Raw genomic sequence first — 18,480 nt, 5'->3', positions numbered from 1 at the left:
TTTGTGTCTCTGTCTCTCTCTTTTTCCGACGCTAATCCCTGAAATCCTCTCCCGGAGCGGGAAAACTTCCTGTTGTAATGAAAGCACAGTTGAAATCCAGAGAAGCCTGGTCTGAATGCACTAACAATGCCCACCTCACTCTGCAATCCAATGTTTTTCAGAGCTGCGTTCACTTTCGCTTTTGGAGGCGGAAGTTGCTTGCTTTGAATGTTGCCTTTTGGTTTTGGAGCTGGGCACTGAGCGATGTGTATTCAATGCCGGCTGCGCTGTCGGGGTGCTGCTCCCCCATATTTCCTGCTGAAACTGACACTCGGGATCTTTGCTACACTTTTCTGGGTAAGTGAGAAGCAACATCATTGAGGAAGTTAAAGTGACTTGGGAGGGCTGCTTTTGGTATTCGTCTTTCACCAAGTTGGTAGTCCTTCAGCAGTTGATATTTATCTCGGGGCGATGACTTTTTTAAATCCTGACTTTGACTCTTGTTTTTATTTGGATCAATTTTCCAATTAAAAGGGAAGATTCTGGCCGATTTATCTATTTTCTCTGCAGACGTGTTTGAGATCAAAGGTCAATCCTGCTTTGTCCCTCCATAAGAAAACTAAATGCGAATACATTCCTGACACGTCTGCAGATATACTTTCTTTGTATCATTTTTTTGAAGTGGTTTTTATGTACTTTGCCAAATATCGGGAATGAAATGTTTTTTTCCAAAAATATGCTTTCTTAATAAAATTAGTGAAAGTACATTTACATAAGTTTAAATTTGATATTACATAAACTGCAATACAGATCAGTTTTTTAATGCCGAACATGAGGTGTCTCACTGCACTTGCCATTACAGGATATCTTTACAATGTACATTTATATTTCATGTCCAATGTTCTGGTGCATACAGCGAGGGGTTTTACACAGTTTCCAGCCCGTTGGTATACAATGGCACGTGGACCATACATAGTGGTCTTTGCCCATTGACCTTTTGCGGTAGCTTCCCCAAGCTTCAGTGCATCCCTGGGCATATCGTCCTGGACCTTGGAATGTGCCAGTCTGCAACACTGCTGTGGAAACTCTGCATTGGAAGTTTCAGCAGACCAAAAGCTGTCCTTCAGCAGTTGATATTTATCTCTGTGTGTATCTCTGGTAACAGCCTATAGAACACTGAGTCCTGAAATTTGATTTAAAGAAAGTTTACAGATAAGCCAAGTTATGCTGCCAAGTGTCTGACCAGTGTTTCTCTCTCTATGGGTCACAGTGTCTAATTGTACTCACTGGATATTTTAATAGTCCTGTTATTTTACCAGCTAAATTGCAAATCCATTTATTTAAATGGAGCTTTTGGTAACATGTCAGGCACATCTTTTAAAAAGGAAGGCTGTATGGACTGTGGTTCTGTGGTTGTCTGTGGTTCTTTGTTACATGTCAAAGTTGATTTCTGCTTTCCTGCTGTCTCCCCAAAGTCCTGACTCTGGCTCTACTTCAATTGTCTATGTGCTGTATACCTCAAGTACTCCCTGTGGCAAACCGTTGCACGCTGCAACAATACATGAGAAACCATTTCCTCACTCTTCGTGACAATTGGAAATTGATATCCTGTTGTCACTGACTTTCCAACCAGAGAAGAAAGCCTTTCCCTATTCACACTATAAAAATCCTTCAGAATTTTAAAAAGTTCGATGAAATCAAAAGTTTCCGATCCAAAGGAGTGGTGTTGAGTGGTCTGAAATTGTTTCCTAGCTTTTCTCTCCTGACTGTGATTGGAATATTTCAAGTACTACAGAAGGACCTGGTATGAGAAACAGTTGATTGGCCCCTGCAGATACCAAGTAAAGTGAATTTGAACAGACTCCATTCAGGAGCAGACTGTCTCCTCAAAGCAAAGCATAGGAATTTTTCAAGATTCTCATGGGAAAAGGGGATGCCCTTAATCCAGCAATCTGCAAACTGTCATCTCTGGGAATCGCCCAATTCCCTATGTACTTGGCTGCACAGGGGAAAGCTTCAAAGTTTGATGCAAAATTTGAAAATGTAGTGAACAGTGATCGGGATAGTAATAGACTTCAGGAGGACATAGACTGGTGAAATGAGCAGACATGTGGCAAATGACATTTGATAAAGTGTGTAGCAATACACTTTGGAAGAATGAGGAAAGACAATATGAGCTAAATGGTACAGTGTTGAAGGGGATACACACAGATCTGGGTGTTTATATGCACAAGTCTTTGAAGGTGGTAAGGCAAGTTGAGAAGTATATGGGCTCCCTGACTTTAAAAAGAGGAGTTGAGTACAAAAGCAAGGAAATTATTCTAACCTTTACAAATCATTGGTTCGGTGCTCAGATGGAGCATAATGTTAATTTTGGGCATCATAGTTTTCGAAGGATATCAAGGCATTGGAAAGGGTACAGAAGAGATTTACCAGAATCATACTAGATCATGCAGTTAAAGTCACCATCTAGGATGACCGGCACGGACGTCGCCAGCAGCAGTGGGAGCTGCTGAAAGACAGTCAGCCGCTCGCTGCATTGAACCGGGACGTACACGTTGATCAACTGGAGCGGAGCATTGTTGTACATTATATCTGCTACGAGGAGGTGAACGCCCACTAGCTCCTCAACATAGGAGATGGTGAAGTTACCTCCCCGCAGCAGAATACCCAGGGCGGAGGAACGGGAATCATTACCCCCTGACCAGATCGATGGCCCGTGGGACCGCCATCGTGACCACTGCCTGTAGATGCTGAGGTGTGGTATTCCATACTCCTGCAGAAACAGTGTCAGCTTTGACCTTGGCGAGGTAATCCAAGGTTGAAACACGTCGCATAGTAGATTTAATGCTACGCACATCAATTGAAGCAATCCTTACACCCATTTTTTTAAAGTTAGTTGTTGCTTCCCATACCATTTGTACTTGCTAGTCCCAGTCCTTCGGGACGTTCCCGCATACCCATAGTGTACACAAGCTGTTTCACGTTTGTTGGGCTCAGAAACCCCTCAAGGTTTCTCTTGCAGGGTTTGTTATACTGGGGTAACACTTGGGGGTGGGGGGGGTGGTGTTCTTGTAGGCAGCAAGGATGGGGCGGTTCTCTGCTGTTGGTATCTTTCCCCTCTGTTCCTCCTCAAAAAAAAAAAAATCACTGCTCCCGGCTTCCCGGAGTTGGAGTGCGCCAGATGTGTCTTTGCTCTCGCTGTCTTGGAGCTGAGGTGCGCTGGGCATATCTCTAGGTTCGGTGTTTTGAGTTTGGGGCGCGCTGGGCCCATCACACTTTCCAGTGCCCAGGGTCTGGGGGGCTTTATCTTCCAGCTCCTTTTGAGTTCTGCCGCTTCTTTTGTAAGTGCCGTCGTTTGGGCACTTCCTCGTCCAGTGAGGAGGAGCTGTTGTAGTCCATCTCAGACGGTAGCCTCCTCTTGTCACTGGTTTGGGTGGTAGCCTGTTTCATTTTTGGAGGTTTTTTCTTTGTGTTTTTCCTTTTGTACCACTTGCCAGTTTGTCCATCTGCTGCCTCCTTCATTCCAATAGTTTTTTAAAAAATTTCCAAGATATACTTTATTCATGAAAATCTGTTCAAAAAAAATACATTACAAAACTGTTCCAAACAGCACCAAGTCAGATAGAGTGCAAAGGAGATCCGTTTCCTCAGTACTAGAGTGAGTTGCCTCACAACCCTTCTATTTCATTTCATTTCATTTTTTTAATTTCCAAAATGTACTTTATTCATAAAAATCTGTAAAAATTACATTACCAGTTTCAAACAGCACCAAGTCAAAAAATACTAACAGTGCAAAGGTGATCAGTTTCCTTCATTACAATCATGTGTTGCCTCACAACCCTTCCATTTCACATTTGTCATGCCAATTACATTTTTACATTTTACAGCAAATGAAAATTTTCCCGATACAGTTCGAGGGGTTTCCCATGGATCCAGCCCCTCAGTTCAGCTTGGTGGGGGGACCTTACACTGTGGTCTTTCCCCATTGAGCCTTTGCTGCGGCTGCCCCAAGCTTTAGTGCATCCCTCAGCATGTAGTCCTGGACCTTGGAATGTGCCAGTCTGCAACCTTCGGTGGTGGACAACTCTTTACGCTGGAAGACCAGCAAGTTTCGGGCAGACCAAAGGGCGTCTTTCATCGAATTGATAGTCCTCCAGCAACAGTTGATGTTTGTCTCGGTGTGCGTCCCTGGGAACAGCCCGTAGAGCACAGACTCCATTTCATTTCACTTGACATGCCATCAGCCATGGCCACACCAATGGGAGCAACCGTCATCTCTATTGGGGTTAGAATGTGCAGCCATGCCTGTCCATCCCTGCAAACCCAGTTAGATGCTGCTGCCTCCAATTATGTCACCTTGTCCTGCAAACGAGCAAAGACACAGACTGGATTTAAGCAGTGCTGGTGTCATGCAGATGTGGCACCCCTGCCTAGGTGTGCAGCCACTCTGCATTTAGTCCAGTCTGCATTGCAGCTAACATGCAAATTAGCAGGCAGCACAAGGAAGTAACAGGTGTGGGCCTGTTTTCACAGCGTGTTGAAAATTTTGCACTTTGACCTTTCTTTTTTCTTTTTGTTCCTCCTTTTTGATGCTCCAGTTCACTTTCAGAGAACTTACTGTCTGTTAAGTGTTGCAAGGGAGTAATTCAATAGCTCAGCCAATTTACTTGCAATTGGCACTGTGGCCTGCTTGAGATACACAAACTGTGCACTGAACAAAGCAGTGTTTGGTAAACAGAGCAGAAAGGTTGTCTCTGCCTCTGAGCAGGAGGTAGATTCAGCACAATTTAATTATACGTTATGCAAGTAACACAAAAGCCTGGCTGTTGGGGACTGCCAGCCTGTTGTTCTAACCTCTCTGCCCAAGTAGGGCGTTTGCTGGATGTCAAAGTGCACACTGTAGGTACAATTGAAATTGGAAACTCAAAGCGATTACTGATAGCTGCTGCAGCCATGTTTGTGAACAGACCCTATTAATATGAAGAATTGTCGTCAATTATTCTTTGATACCATTCACTAGTATAGAATTCATGACCTCTGGCGATCCAATGAGATATAAGAATTATTTTCCATGTGAGCTGAAGCTGCTGTCGACGTCTCTGCTAACTTTGTTCTCGTGACAGCCTCAATTCTCCAGTCCTTTATTGGGGTGCTGATATAATAGAGTATGGTTCAAAGGAGGCTGCTCGATCAGTCATCCCAGGAGAAAAGTGGGCCAGGCTACAGCCAGTCTTCAGAGCAGCATCGAAACAAATCAGCCCAGTGTGTGAAGAGGAAGAAATATTGAAACTTTGTGGAGCATGTTCAGAGTAATTGGTCCCATTCTGCTCAATCACCAAATGCAGATTCAAGTCCTTAGAACTGCTAACGGATGGGACATTTACCTTGGCAGCCATAAAGACAGGGCTAAATTGTGGCGAGTCGAAGAGACTTAGTAGTTGGCAGGAAAAAAGACAGAGGCGCAAGGGGAGAGCCAACTGTGCAACAGCCCCAACAAACAAATTTCTCTGCAGCACCTGTGGAAGAGCCTGTCACTCCAGAATTGGCCTTTATAGCCACTCCAGGCGCTGCTTCACAAACCACTGACCACCTCCAGGCGCGTATCCATTGTCTCTCGAGATAAGGAGGCCCAAAAGAAAGAAAGAAGAAGAAATACTTTTGCTGAGATTTCAGCAGCCATCTGGAGACAGGCTGGGAGGCAGGAGAGCTGATAAAATGGCAGTGGAAGGCATCTGGAAGGAAGACCATTGTCTTCCCGCTGCCATGGGATATTCCCAGAAGTGGGAACGGCAGTGGCTCAGCCGTCCGGCAACTGGAGGCGGGTGACCAGTTAATCTTACTAACAGCTATTTTACACCTTCACTGGCATTGTGCAAGTGTTGGAATTGCCCCCCACTGTGTGGGGAGACAGCCAGGTATATTGCGACAGCCCTCCTCCACCAAGCACCCTGCCCAGTGGCTTCCCGGGGAGGGGGCCTTCCTTCCTGGAAACATTGGATGCCATGGAAGGGTCTCCTGGTGGTAATGGCTCTTCCCGTGGCTCTGCTTCTGGAGGGTTCACCCTCTGATGTGTCATGGCCTGCTTTGCTGGACCCAATATGTTGAAAAACAGTTTTCTTACCCACCCCTTGAGAGTACCACAACATGGAGGCCCCCTCTCTCTCTTTCCCCCCCCCTCTCTCTCTCTCTCTTCCCCCCCTCTCTCTCTCTCTTCCCCCTCCCTCTCTCTCTCTTCACCCCCTCTCTCTCTCTCTTCCCCCCCTCTCTCTCTCTCTTCCCCCCCCTCTCTCTCTCTCTCCTCCCCCCCCTCTCTCTCTCCTCCCCCCCTCTCTCTCTCTCCTCCCCCCCTCTCTCTCTTCCCCCCTTCCTCTTCCCTCCCCCCCTTCCTCTTCCCCCCTCTCTCTCTCTTCTCGCCCCCCCTCTCTCTCTCTTCTCCCCCCCCTCTCTTTCTCCCACCCTCTCTCTCTCTTCCCCCCTCTCTCTCTCTCTTCCCCCGACCTTCCTCTTCCCCCCTCCCTCTCCCCCCCCCCACCGCCCTTCCTCTTCCCCTCCCGCCCGCCCTCCCTCTCCCCCCCCCACCGCCCTTCCTCTTCCCCTCCGCCCTCCCTCTTCCCCCCCCTCCCGCCCTCCCTCTTCCCCCCCGCCCTTCCTCTTCTCCCCCCCCGCCCTTCCTCTTCTCCCCCCCCGCCCTTCCTCTTCTCCCCCCCGCCCTTCCTCTTCTCCCCCCCCGCCCTTCCTCTTCCCCCCCCCGCCCTTCCTCTTCTCCCCCCCGCTCTTCCTCTTCTCCCCCCCGCCCCTCCTCTTCTCCCCCCCGCCCCTCCTCTTCTCCCCCCCGCCCCTCCTCTTCTCCCCCCCCGCCCTTCCTCTTCTCCCCCCCCCGCCCTTCCTCTTCTCCCCCCCCGCCCTTCCTCTTCTCCCCCCCCCCCGCCCTTCCTCTTCTCCCCCCCGCCCCTCCTCTTCTCACCCCCCCGCCCTTCCTCTTCCCCCCCCCGCCCTTCCTCTTCCCCTCCCCCCCGCCCTTCCGCTTCCCCTCTGCTCTTCCTCTTCCCCCCCCGCCCTTCCTCTACCCCCCCTTCCTCTTCCCCTCCCCCCCCGCCCTTCCTCTTCCCCTCCCCCCCGCCCTTCCTCTTCCCCTCCCCCCCCGCCCTTCCTCTTTCCCCCCCCGCCCTTCCTCTTCCCCTCCCGCCCTTCCTCTTCCCCCCCGCCCTTCCTCTTCCCCTCCCCCCTCGCCCTTCCTCTTCTCCACCCCCCCTCTCTCTCTTCTTCTCTCCTCCCCCTTCCTCTTTCTCTCTTCTTCTCTCCTCCCCCCCTCTCCCTCTTCTCTCCTCACCCCCTCTCTCTCTTCTTCTCTCCCCCCCTCCTCTTCTTCTCTCCCCCCTTCCTCTTTCTCTCTTCTTCTCTCTTTCCCCCCCTTACTCTTCTTCTCTCCTCCCCCCCTCTCTCTTCTTCTCTCCTCCCCCCCTCTCTCTCCTTCTCTCCTCCCCCCCTCTCTCTCCTTCTCTCCTCCCCCCCCTTACACTCCCCCTTCCCCCCCTTCCTTTTTCTCTCTTCTTCTCTCCTCCCCCCCCTCTCTCTTCTCTCCTCGCCACCTCTCTCTTCTTCTCTCCTCTCCCCCTTCCTCTTCTTCGCGTCCCCCCTCCTCTTCTTCGCCTCCCCCTCTCTCTCTCTCTCTTCCCCCCCCCTTCCTCTTGCTCTCTTCTTCTCTCCTCCCCCCCCTCTCTCTTCTTCTCTCCTCCCCCCCTCTTCTTCTCTCCTCCCCCCCTTCCTCTCCCCCTTCCCCCGCTTCCTCTTTCTCTCTTCTTCTCTGCACCCCCTCTCTTCTCTCCTCCCCCCTTCCTCCCCCCTTCCTCTCTTCCTTCCCCCCCCCCCGCTCTTCCTCTTCCCCCCCCTTCCTCCCTCCACCCCTTCCTCTTCCCTCTTCCCCCCCCGCCCTTCCTCTTCCCCCCCCGCCCTTCCTCTTCCCCCCCAGCACTTCCTCTTCCCCCCCCCGCCCTTCCTCTTCCCCCCCCGCCCTTCCTCTTCCCCCCCCGCCCTACCTCTTCCCCCCCCCCGCCCTTCCTCTTCTTCTCTCCCCCTTCCTCTTTCTCTCTTCTTCTCTCCTACCCCCCCTCTCTCTTCTCCTCTCCTACCCCCCCTCTCTCTTCTCCTCTCCTCCCCCCCTCTCTCTCTTCTTCTCTCCTCCCCCCCTTCCTCTTGTTCTCCTCCCCCCCTTCCTCTTGTTCTCCTCCCCCCTTCCTCTTGTTCTCCTCCCCCCTTCCTCTTGTTCTCCTCCCCCCCTTCCTCTTGTCCTCCCCCTCTTCCTCTTCTCCTCCCCCTTCCTCTTCTTCTCCTCCCCCCCTTCCTCTTCTTCTCTTCCCCCCCTTCCTCCTCTTCTCTCCCCCCCCTCTCTGTTCTCTCGTCCCCCCCCCTCTTCTCTCCTCCCCCCCCTCTCTCTCTTCTTCTCTCCTCCCCCCCTTCCTCTTCTCCTCTTCTCCTCCCCCCTTCCTTCTTCTTCTATCCTCCTCCCCCTTCCTCTTCTTCTCTCCTCCCCCTTCCTCTTCTTCTCTCCTCCCCCTTCCTCTTCTTCTCTCCTCCCCCCCTCTCTCTCTTCTTCTCTCCCCCCCCTCTCTCTCTTCTTCTCTCCCCCCCTTCCTCTTTCTCTCTTCTTCTCTCCTCCCCCCCTTCCTCTTTCTCTCTTCTTCTCCTCCCCCCTCTCTCTCTTCTTCTCTCCTCCCCCCCCCTTCCTCTTTCTCTCTTCTTCTCCTCCCCCCTCTCTCTCTTCTTCTCTCCTCGCCCCTTCCTCTTTCTCTCTTCTTCTCCTCCGCCCCTCTCTCTCTTCTCTCCTCCCCCCCCCCCTCTTCTTCTCTCCCACCCCTTCCTCTTTCTCTCTTCTTCTATCCTCACCCCCTTCCTCCTCTTCTCTCCTCCCCCCTCTCTCTCTTCCTCTCTTCCCCCCCCCTTCCTTTTTCTCTCTTCTTCTCTCCTCCCCCCTTCCTCTTTCTCTCTTCTTCTCTCCTACCCCCCCTCTCTCTTCTCCTCTCCTACCCCCCCTCTCTCTTCTCCTCTCCTCCCCCCCCTCTCTCTCTTCTTCTCTCCTCCCCCCCTTCCTCTTGTTCTCCTCCCCCCCTTCCTCTTGTTCTCCTCCCCCCTTCCTCTTGTTCTCCTCCCCCCTTCCTCTTGTTCTCCTCCCCCCTTCCTCTTGTCCTCCCCCTCTTCCTCTTCTCCTCCCCCTTCCTCTTCTTCTCCTCCCCCCTTCCTCTTCTTCTCTTCCCCCCCTTCCTCCTCTTCTCTCCCCCCCCTCTCTGTTCTCTCGTCCCCCCCCCTCTTCTCTCCTACCCCCCTCTCTCTTCTCTGCTCCCCCCTTCCTCCTCTTCTCTCCTCCCCCCCCTCTCTCTCTTCTTCTCTCCTCCCCCCCTTCCTCTTCTCCTCTTCTCCTCCCCCCTTCCTCTTCTTCTATCCTCCTCCCCCTTCCTCTTCTTCTCTCCTCCCCCTTCCTCTTCTTCTCTCCTCCCCCTTCCTCTTCTTCTCTCCTCCCCCCCTCTCTCTCTTCTTCTCTCCCCCCCCTCTCTCTCTTCTTCTCTCCCCCCCTTCCTCTTTCTCTCTTCTTCTCCTCCCCCCTCTCTCTCTTCTTCTCTCCTCCCCCCCCCCTTCCTCTTTCTCTCTTCTTCTCCTCCCCCCTCTCTCTCTTCTTCTCTCCTCGCCCCTTCCTCTTTCTCTCTTCTTCTCCTCCGCCCCTCTCTCTCTTCTCTCCTTCCCCCCCCTCCTCTTCTTCTCTCCCACCCCTTCCTCTTTCTCTCTTCTTCTATCCTCACCCCCTTCCTCCTCTTCTCTCCTCCCCCCTCTCTCTCTTCCTCTCTTCCCCCCCCCTTCCTTTTTCTCTCTTCTTCTCTCCTCCCCCCTTCCTCTTTCTTTCCCCCCCTTCCCCTCTCTCTCTTCTTCTCCTCCCCCCTTCCTCTTTCTCTCTTCTTCTCTCCTCCCCCCCTTCCTCTTTCTCTCTTCTTCTCTCCTGCCCCCCTTCCTCTTTCTCTCTTCTCTCCTGCCCCCCTCTCTCTCTTCTCTCCTCCCCCCCTCTCTTCACTCCTCCTCCCCCCCTCTCTCTTCACTCCTCCTCCCCCCTCTCTCTTCTCTCCTCCCCCCCTCCTTCTCTCTCTCCTTCACCTCCCCCTCCCTCTCTCTCTCTCTCTCTCTTCCCCCCTTCCTCTTTCTCTCTTCTTCTCTCCTCCCCCCCCTCTTCTTCCCCTCCCCCCTCTCTTCTTCTCCTCCCCCCTCTCTTCTTCTCTCCTCTCCCCCCTTCCTCTTCTTCGCCTCCCCCACCTCTCTCTCTCTCTCTTGACCCCCCCTTCCTCTTTCTCTCTTCTTCTCTCCTCCCCCCTCTCTCTTCTTCTCTCCTCCCCCTTCCTCCTTCTCTCCCCCCCTTCCTCTTCTTCGCCTCCCCCCCTTCCTCTTTCTCTCTTCTTCTCTCCTCCCCACTTCCTCTTTCTTTCCCCCCCTGCCCCTCTCTCTCTTCTTCTCCTCCCCCCTTCCTCTTTCTCTCTTCTTCTCTCCTGCCCCCCTCTCTCTCTTCTCTCCTCCCCCCTTCCTCCTCTTCTCTCCCCCCCCCTTCCTTTTTCTCTCTTCTTCTCTCCTCCCCCCTTCCTCTTTCTTTCCCCCCCTCCCCCTCTCTCTCTTCTTCTCTCCTCCCCCCCTTCCTCTTTCTCTCTTCTTCTCTCCTCCCCCCCTTCCTCTTTCTCTCTTCTTCTCTCCTGCCCCCCTCTCTCTCTTCTCTCCTCCCCCTTCCTCTTCTCCTCCCCCCCTTCCTCCTCTTCTCTTCCCCCCCCTTCCTCCTCTTCTCTTCCCCCCCCTTCCTCTCTTCCCCCCCTTCCTCTTCTTCTCTCCCCCCTTCCTCTTCTTCTCTCCCCCTTCCTCTTCTTCTCTCCCCCCCTTCCTCTTTATCCTCTTCTCCTCCCCCCCTTCCTCTTCTCCTACCCCTTCCTCTTCTGCTCCCCCTTCTCTTCTTCTCTTCCCCCCCTCTCTCTCTAATTCTCTCCTCCCCCCCCTTCCTCTTTCTCTCTTCTTCTCTCCTGCCCCCCTCTCTCTCTTCTCTCCTCCCCCCTTCCTCTTCTCCTCCCCCCCTTCCTCCTCTTCTCTTCCCCCCCTCCTCCTCTTCTCTTCCCCCCCCTTCCTCTCTTCCCCCCCTTCCTCTTCTTCTCTCCCCCCCTTCCTCTCTTCTCTCCCCCCCTTCCTCTTTCTCTCTTCTTCTCTCCTCCCCCCCTTCCTCTTCTTCTCCTCCCCCCTCCTCTTCTTCTCCTCCCCCCTCTCTCTTCTCCTCCCCCCCTCTCTCTCTAATTCTCTCCTCCCCCCCTTCCTCTTTCTCTCTTCTTCTCTCCTGCCCCCCTCTCTCTCTTCTCTCCTCCCCCCTTCCTCTTCTCCTCCCCCCTTCCTCCTCTTCTCTTCCCCCCCCTTCCTCTCTTCCCCCCTTCCTCTTCTTCTCTCCCCCCTTCCTCTTTCTCTCTTCTTTCTCTCCTCCCCCCTTCCTCTTCTCCTCCCCCCCTTCCTCTTCTCCTCCCCCCCTTCCTCTTCTCCTCCCCCCCTTCCTCTTCTGCTCCCCCCCTTCCTCTTCTGCTCCCCCCTCTCTTCTTCTCCTCCCCCCCTCTCTCTAATTCTCTCCTCCCCCCCTTCCTCTTCTTCTCCTCCCCCCTTCCTCTTCTTCTCCCCCCCCCCTTCCTCTTCTTCTCTTCCCCTCCCTTCCTCTTCTTCTCTCCCCCCCCTCTCTTCTCTCCTCCCCCCCGGTCTCTTCTCTCCTCCCCCCCCTCTCTCTCTTCTTCTCTCCCCCCTTCCTCTTCTTGTCTCCTCCCCCCCCTTCCTCTTTCTCTCTTCTTCTCTCCTCCCCCCTTCCTCTTCTTCTCTCCTCCCCCCCCTCTCACTCCTCCCCCCCTTCCTCTTCTTCTCCTCCCCCCCTTCCTCTTCTTCTCTTCCCCCCCGTCCTCCTCTTCTCTCCCCCCCCTCTCTGTTCTCTCGTCCCCCCCCTCTTCTCTCCTCCCCCCCCTCTCCTCTTCTTCTCTCCTCCCCCCCTTCCTCTTCTCCTCTTCTCCTCCCCCCTTCCTCTTCTTCTATCCTCCTCCCCCCTTCCTCTTCTTCTATCCTCCTCCCCCTTCTTCTTCTCTCCTCCCCCTTCCTCTTCTTCTCTCCTCCCCCTTCCTCTTCTTCTCTCCTCCCCCCCTCTCTCTCTTCTTCTCTCCCCCCCTCTCTCTCTTCTTCTCTCCCCCCCTTCCTCTTTCTCTCTTCTTCTCTCCTCCCCCCCTTCCTCTTTCTCTCTTCTTCTCCTCCCCCCTCTCTCTCTTCTTCTCTCCTCGCCCCTTCCTCTTTCTCTCTTCTTCTCCTCCGCCCCTCTCTCTCTTCTCTCCTCCCCCCCCCCCTCTTCTTCTCTCCCACCCCTTCCTCGTTCTCTCTTCTTCTATCCTCACCCCCTTCCTCCTCTTCTCTCCTCCCCCCTCTCTCTCTTCCTCTCTTCCCCCCCCCCTTCCTTTTTCTCTCTTCTTCTCTCCTCCCCCCTTCCTCTTTCTCTCTTCTTCTCTCCTACCCCCCCTCTCTCTTCTCCTCTCCTACCCCCCCTCTCTCTTCTCCTCTCCTCCCCCCCCTCTCTCTCTTCTTCTCTCCTCCCCCCCTTCCTCTTGTTCTCCTCCCCCCCTCCTCTTGTTCTCCTCCCCCCTTCCTCTTGTTCTCCTCCCCCCTTCCTCTTGTTCTCCTCCCCCCTTCCTCTTGTCCCTCCCCCTCTTCCTCTTCTCCTCCCCCCTTCCTCTTCTTCTCCTCCCCCCCTTCCTCTTCTACTCTTCCCCCCCTTCCTCCTCTTCTCTCCCCCCCTCTCTGTTCTCTCGTCCCCCCCCCTCTTCTCTCCTACCCCCCTCTCTCTTCTCTGCTCCCCCCTTCCTCCTCTTCTCTCCTCCCCCCCCTCTCTCTCTTCTTCTCTCCTCCCCCCCTTCCTCTTCTCCTCTTCTCCTCCCCCCTTCCTCTTCTTCTATCCTCCTCCCCCCTTCCTCTTCTTCTCTCCTCCCCCTTCCTCTTCTTCTCTCCTCCCCCTTCCTCTTCTTCTCTCCTCCCCCCCTCCTCTCTCTTCTTCTCTCCCCCCCTCTCTCTCTTCTTCTCTCCCCCCCTTCCTCTTTCTCTCTTCTTCTCCTCCCCCCCTCTCTCTCTTCTTCTCTCCTCCCCCCCCCCCTTCCTCTTTCTCTCTTCTTCTCCTCCCCCCTCTCTCTCTTCTTCTCTCCTCGCCTCTTCTTCTCCTCCGCCCCTCTCTCTCTTCTCTCCTTCCCCCCCCTCCTCTTCTTCTCTCCCACCCCTTCCTCTTTCTCTCTTCTTCTATCCTCACCCCCTTCCTCCTCTTCTCTCCTCCCCCCTCTCTCTCTTCCTCTCTTCCCCCCCCCCCTTCCTTTTTCTCTCTTCTTCTCTCCTCCCCCCTACCTCTTCTTTCCCCCCCTTCCCCTCTCTCTCTTCTTCTCCTCCCCCCTTCCTCTTTCTCTCTCTTCTCTCCTCCCCCCCTTCCTCTTTCTCTCTTCTTCTCTCCTGCCCCCCTTCCTCTTTCTCTCTTCTCTCCTGCCCCCCTCTCTCTCTTCTCTCCTCCCCCCCTCTCTTCACTCCTCCTCCCCCCCTCTCTCTTCACTCCTCCTCCCCCCTCTCTCTTCTCTCCTCCCCCCCTCCTTCTCTCTCTTCTTCACCTCCCCCTCCCTCTCTCTCTCTCTCTCTTCCCCCCTTCCTCTTTCTCTCTTCTTCTCTCCTCCCCCCCCTCCTCTTCTCCTCCCCCCTCTCTTCTTCTCCTCCCCCCTCTCTTCTTCTCTCCTCTCCCCCCTTCCTCTTCTTCGCCTCCCCCACCTCTCTCTCTCTCTCTTGACCCCCCCTTCCTCTTCTCTCTTCTTCTCTCCTCCCCCCTCTCTCTTCTTCTCTCCTCCCCCTTCCTCCTCTCTCTCCCCCTTCCTCTTCTTCGCCTCCCCCCCTTCCTCTTTCTCTCTTCTTCTCTCCTCCCCACTTCCTCTTTCTTTCCCCCCCTGCCCCTCTCTCTCTTCTTCTCCTCCCCCCTTCCTCTTTCTCTCTTCTTCTCTCCTGCCCCCCTCTCTCTCTTCTCTCCTCCCCCCTTCCTCCTCTTCTCTCCCCCCCCCTTCCTTTTTCTCTCTTCTTCTCTCCTCCCCCCTTCCTCTTTCTTTCCCCCCCTCCCCCCTCTCTCTCATCTTCTCTCCTCCCCCCCTTCCTCTTTCTCTCTTCTTCTCTCCTCCCCCCCTTCCTCTTTCTCTCTTCTTCTCATCCTGCCCCCCTCTCTCTCTTCTCTCCTCCCCCTTCCTCTTCTCCTCCCCCCCTTCCTCCTCTTCTCTTCCCCCCCCTTCCTCCTCTTCATCTTCCCCCCCCTTCCTCTCTTCCCCCCCTTCCTCTTCTTCTCTCCCCCCTTCCTCTTCTTCTCTCCCCCCCTTCCTCTTCTCTCTTCTTCTCTCCTCCCCCCTTCCTCTCTCCTCCCCCCCTTCCTCTTCTCCTACCCCTTCCTCTTCTGCTCCCCCTTCTCTTCTTCTCTTCCCCCCCTCTCTCTCTAATTCTCTCCTCCCCCCCCTTCCTCTTTCTCTCTTCTTCTCTCCTGCCCCCCTCTCTCTCTTCTCTCCTCCCCCCCTTCCTCTTCTCCTCCCCCCCTTCCTCCTCTTCTCTTCCCCCCCCTCCTCCTCTTCTCTTCCCCCCCCTTCCTCTCTTCCCCCCCCTCCTCTTCTTCTCTCCCCCCCTTCCTCTTCTTCTCTCCCCCCCTTCCTCTTTCTCTCTTCTTCTCTCCTCCCCCCCTTCCTCTTCTTCTCCTCCCCCCTTCCTCTTCTTCTCCTCCCCCCTCTCTTCTTCTCCTCCCCCCCTCTCTCTCTAATTCTCTCCTCCCCCCCTTCCTCTTTCTCTCTTCTTCTCTCCTGCCCCCCTCTCTCTCTTCTCTCCTCCCCCCTTCCTCTTCTCCTCCCCCCCTTCCTCCTCTTCTCTTCCCCCCCCTTCCTCTCTTCCCCCCTTCCTCTTCTTCTCTCCCCCCTTCCTCTTTCTCTCTTCTTCTCTCCTCCCCCCTTCCTCTTCTCCTCCCCCCCTTCCTCTTCTCCTCCCCCCTTCCTCTTCTCCTCCCCCCTTCCTCTTCTCCTCCCCCCTTCCTCTTCTGCTCCCCCCTTCCTCTTCTGCTCCCCCCTCTCTTCTTCTCCTCCCCCCCTCTCTCTAATTCTCTCCTCCCCCCCTCCTCTTCTTCTCCTCCCCCCTTCCTCTTCTTCTCCTCCCCCCCCCCCTTCCTCTTCTTCTCTTCCCCTCCCTTCCTCTTCTTCTCTCCCCCCCCTCTCTTCTCTCCTCCCCCCCGGTCTCTTCTCTCCTCCCCCCCTCTCTCTCTTCTTCTCTCCCCCCTTCCTCTTCTTGTCTCCTCCCCCCCCTTCCTCTTTCTCTCTTCTTCTCTCCTCCCCCCTTCCTCTTCTTCTCTCCTCCCCCCCCTCTCACTCCTCCCCCCCCTTCCTCTTCTTCTCTCCTGCCCCCCTCTCTCTCTTCTCTCCTCCCCCCCCCCCTCTCTCTTCCCCTCTCCTCCCCCCCCCCCTCTCATCCCCTCTCCTCCCCCCCCTCTCTCTCTTCTTCGCCTCCCCCCCTCTCTCTCTCTCTTCCCCCCCTTCCTCTTTCTCTCTTCTTCTCTCCTCCCCCCCTCTCTTCTCTCCTCCCTCCCTCTTCTTCTCCTCCCCCTCTCTCTTCTTCTCTCCTCTCCCCCCCTTCCTCTTCTTCGCCTCCCCCACCTCTCTCTCTCTCTCTCTTCACCCCCCTTCCTCTTTCTCTCTTCTTCTCTCCTCCCCCCTCTCTCTCTTCTCTCCTCCCCCCCCCCTCTCTCTCTTCTCTCCTCCCCCTCTCTCTCTTCTTCTCCTCCCCCCCCACTTCTTCTCTCCTCCCCTCCACTTCCTCTCCCCCTTCCCCCCCTGCCCTTCCTCCCTCCCCCCCTTCCTCTTCCTTCTTTGCCACCCCGCACTTCCTCTGCCTCCCCCGCCCTTCCTCTTCCCCCCCCGCCCTTCCTCTTCTTCTCCTCCTCCCCCCTTCCTCTTCTTCTCCTCCCCCCTTCCTCTTTCTCTCTTCTCTCCTCCCCCCCCTTCCCCTTCTTCTCTCCTCCCCCCCTCTCTCTTCTCTTCTCTCCTCCCCCCCTCTCTCTTCCCCCCCCTTCCTCTTTCTTTCGCCCCCCTCCCCCTCACTCTCTTCTTCTCTGCTCCCCCCCTCTCTCTCTTCTCTCCTCCCCCCCTCTCTCTCTTCTCTCCTCCCCCTTCCCTTCTTCTCTCCTCCCCCCCTCTCTCTTCTCTTCTCTCCTCCCCCCCTCTCTCTTCCCCCCCTTCCTCTTTCTTTCGCCCCCCTCCCCCTCACTCTCTTCTTCTCTGCTCCCCCCCTCTCTCTCTTCTCTCCTCCCCCCCCTCTCTCTCTCCTCTCCTCCCCCCCTTCCTCTTTCTCTTCTCCTCCCCCCCCTCTCTCTCTCTTCCCTCCTCCCCCCCTCTCTCTCTTCTCTGCTCCCACCCCTCTCTCTTCTCTCTCCTGCCCCCCCTTCCTCTTTCTTTCGCCCCCCTCCCCCTCTCTCTCTTCTCTCCTGCCACCCCCTCTCCTCTTCTCTCACTCCCCCCTTCCTCTTTCTCTCTTCTTCTCTCCTCCCCCCTTCCTCTTTCTCTCTTCTTCTCCTCCCCCCTCTCTTCTTCTCTCCTCCCTCTTCCTCTTCTTCTCTCCTCCCCCCCTCTTCTTCTCTTCCCCCTCTCTCTCTTCTTCTCCTCCCCCCCCTTCCTCTTTCTCTCTTCTTCTCTCCTCCCCCCTTCCTCTTTCTCTCTTCTTCTCTCCTCCCCCCTTCCTCTTTCTCTCTTCTTCTCTCCTCCCCCTTCCTCTTTCTCTCTTCTTCTCTCCTCCCCCCTTCCTCTTTCTCTCTTCTTCTCCTCCCCCCCCCTCTCTCTTCTTCTCTTCTCCCCCCTTCCTCTTCTTCTCTCCTCCCCCCCCTCTCTTCTTCTCTTCCCCCTCCCTCCTCGTCTTCTCTGCCCCCTCCCCTTCCTCTTCTTCTCTCCCCCCTTCCTCTTTCACTCTTCTCTCCTCCCCCCCTTCCCCTTCTTCTCTCCTCCCCCCTCTCTTCTTCTCTTCCCCCTCCCTCCTCTTCTTCTCTCCCCCCTTCCTCTTTCTCTCTTCTTCTCTCCTCGCCCCCTTCCTCTTCTCCTCCCCCTCTCTCTCTTCACTCCTCCCCCCCTCTCTCTATTCTTCTCTTCTCCCCCCTTCCTCTTTCTCTCGTCTTCTCTCCTCGCCCCCTCTCTCTCTTCTCTCCTCCCCCCCCCCTCTCTTCTTCTCCTCCCCCCTTCCTCTTTCTCTCTTCTCTCCTCCCCCTTCCTCTTTCTCTCTTCTTCTCTCCTCGCCCCCTCTCTCTCTTCTCTCCTCCCCCCTCTCTCTCTTCGTCTCTCCTCCCTCCCTTACTCTTCTTCTCCTCCCCCCTCTCTCTCTTCTTCTCTCCTGCCCCCCCTTCCTCTTTCTTTCGCCCCCCTCCCCCTCTCTCTCTTCTCTCCTGCCCCCCCTCTCTCTTCTCTCCTCCCCCCCTCTCTCTCTTCTCCTCCTCCCCCCCTTCCTCTTTCTCTCCCCCTCTCTCTCTTCTTCTCCTTGCCCCCCCCCTTCCTCCCTCCCCCCCTTCCTCTTCCTTCTTCCCCACCCCGCACTTCCTCTGCCCCCCCGCCCTTCCTCTTCTTCTCATCCCCCCCCTTCCTGTTCTTCTCTTCTCCCCTTCCTCTTTCTCTCTTCTTCTCTCCTCCCCCTTCCTCTTCATCTCTCCTCCCCCCCTCTCTCTCTACTTCTCTCCTCCCCTCCTTCCTCTTCTCCTCCTCCCCCCCTTCCTCTCTTCGTCTCTCCTCCCTCCCTTCCTCTTCTTCTCCTCCCCCCTTCCTCTTCTTCTCCTCCCCCCCTTCCTCTTCTTCTCCTCCCCCCTTCCTCTTTCTTTCGCCCCCCTCCCCCCTCACTCTCTTCTTCTCTGCTCCCCCCCTCTCTCTCTTCTCTCCTCCCCCCCTTCCTCTTCTTCTCCTCCCCCCTTCCTCTTTCATTCGCCCCCCTCCCCCTCACTCTCTTCTTCTCTTTCCCCCCTTCCTCTTCACCCCCCCTTCCTGCTCTCCCCCCTCTCTCTCTCTTCTCTCCTCACCCCTCTCTCTCTTCTCTCCTCCCCCCCTTCCTCTTTCTCTCTTCTTCTCTCCTCCCCCCTTCCTCTTTCTCTCTTCTTCTCTCCTCCCCCCTTCCTCTTTCTCTCTTCTTCTCTCCTCCCCCCTTCCTCTTTCTCTCTTCTTCTCTCCTCCCCCCTTCCTCTTTCTCTCTTCTCTCCTCCCCCCTTCCTCTTTCTCTCTCTTCTCTCCTCCCCCCTTCCTCTTTCTCTCTTCTTCTCTTCTCCCCCCTCTCTCTTCTTCTCTTCCCCCTCCCCTTCCTCTTCTTCTCTCCCCCCCTTCCTCTTTCTCTCTTCTCTCCTCCCCCCTTCCCCTTCTTCTCTCCTCCCCCTTCCTCTTTCTCTCTTCTTCTCTCCTCCCCCCTTCCTCA

The 18,480-nt window shown here is 55.4% G+C and overlaps 1 protein-coding gene across 5 annotated transcripts in view; it reads left to right on the top strand.

Moving 5' to 3' along the window:
• zgc:110329 (uncharacterized protein LOC550500 homolog) overlaps positions 1 to 18,480 on the top strand; it is a 331,911-nt gene that overhangs the window by 128,494 nt on the left and 184,937 nt on the right. For all 5 annotated transcript variants that reach the window (XM_068023414.1, XM_068023409.1, XM_068023413.1 and 2 more), the window contains one exon: positions 162 to 336. In XM_068023414.1, coding sequence (XP_067879515.1) covers positions 244 to 336 — 93 coding nt within the window. In that variant the 5' untranslated portion in view covers positions 162 to 243. The remainder of the gene's footprint in view (positions 1 to 161; positions 337 to 18,480) is intronic.

This window comes from Heterodontus francisci, chromosome 47 (assembly GCF_036365525.1).
Source record: "Heterodontus francisci isolate sHetFra1 chromosome 47, sHetFra1.hap1, whole genome shotgun sequence".
Lineage (NCBI taxonomy): Eukaryota > Metazoa > Chordata > Chondrichthyes > Heterodontiformes > Heterodontidae > Heterodontus > Heterodontus francisci.
The sequence above is the reverse complement of the archived record's forward strand: the minus strand, read 5'-3'. Positions and strand labels throughout refer to the sequence as shown.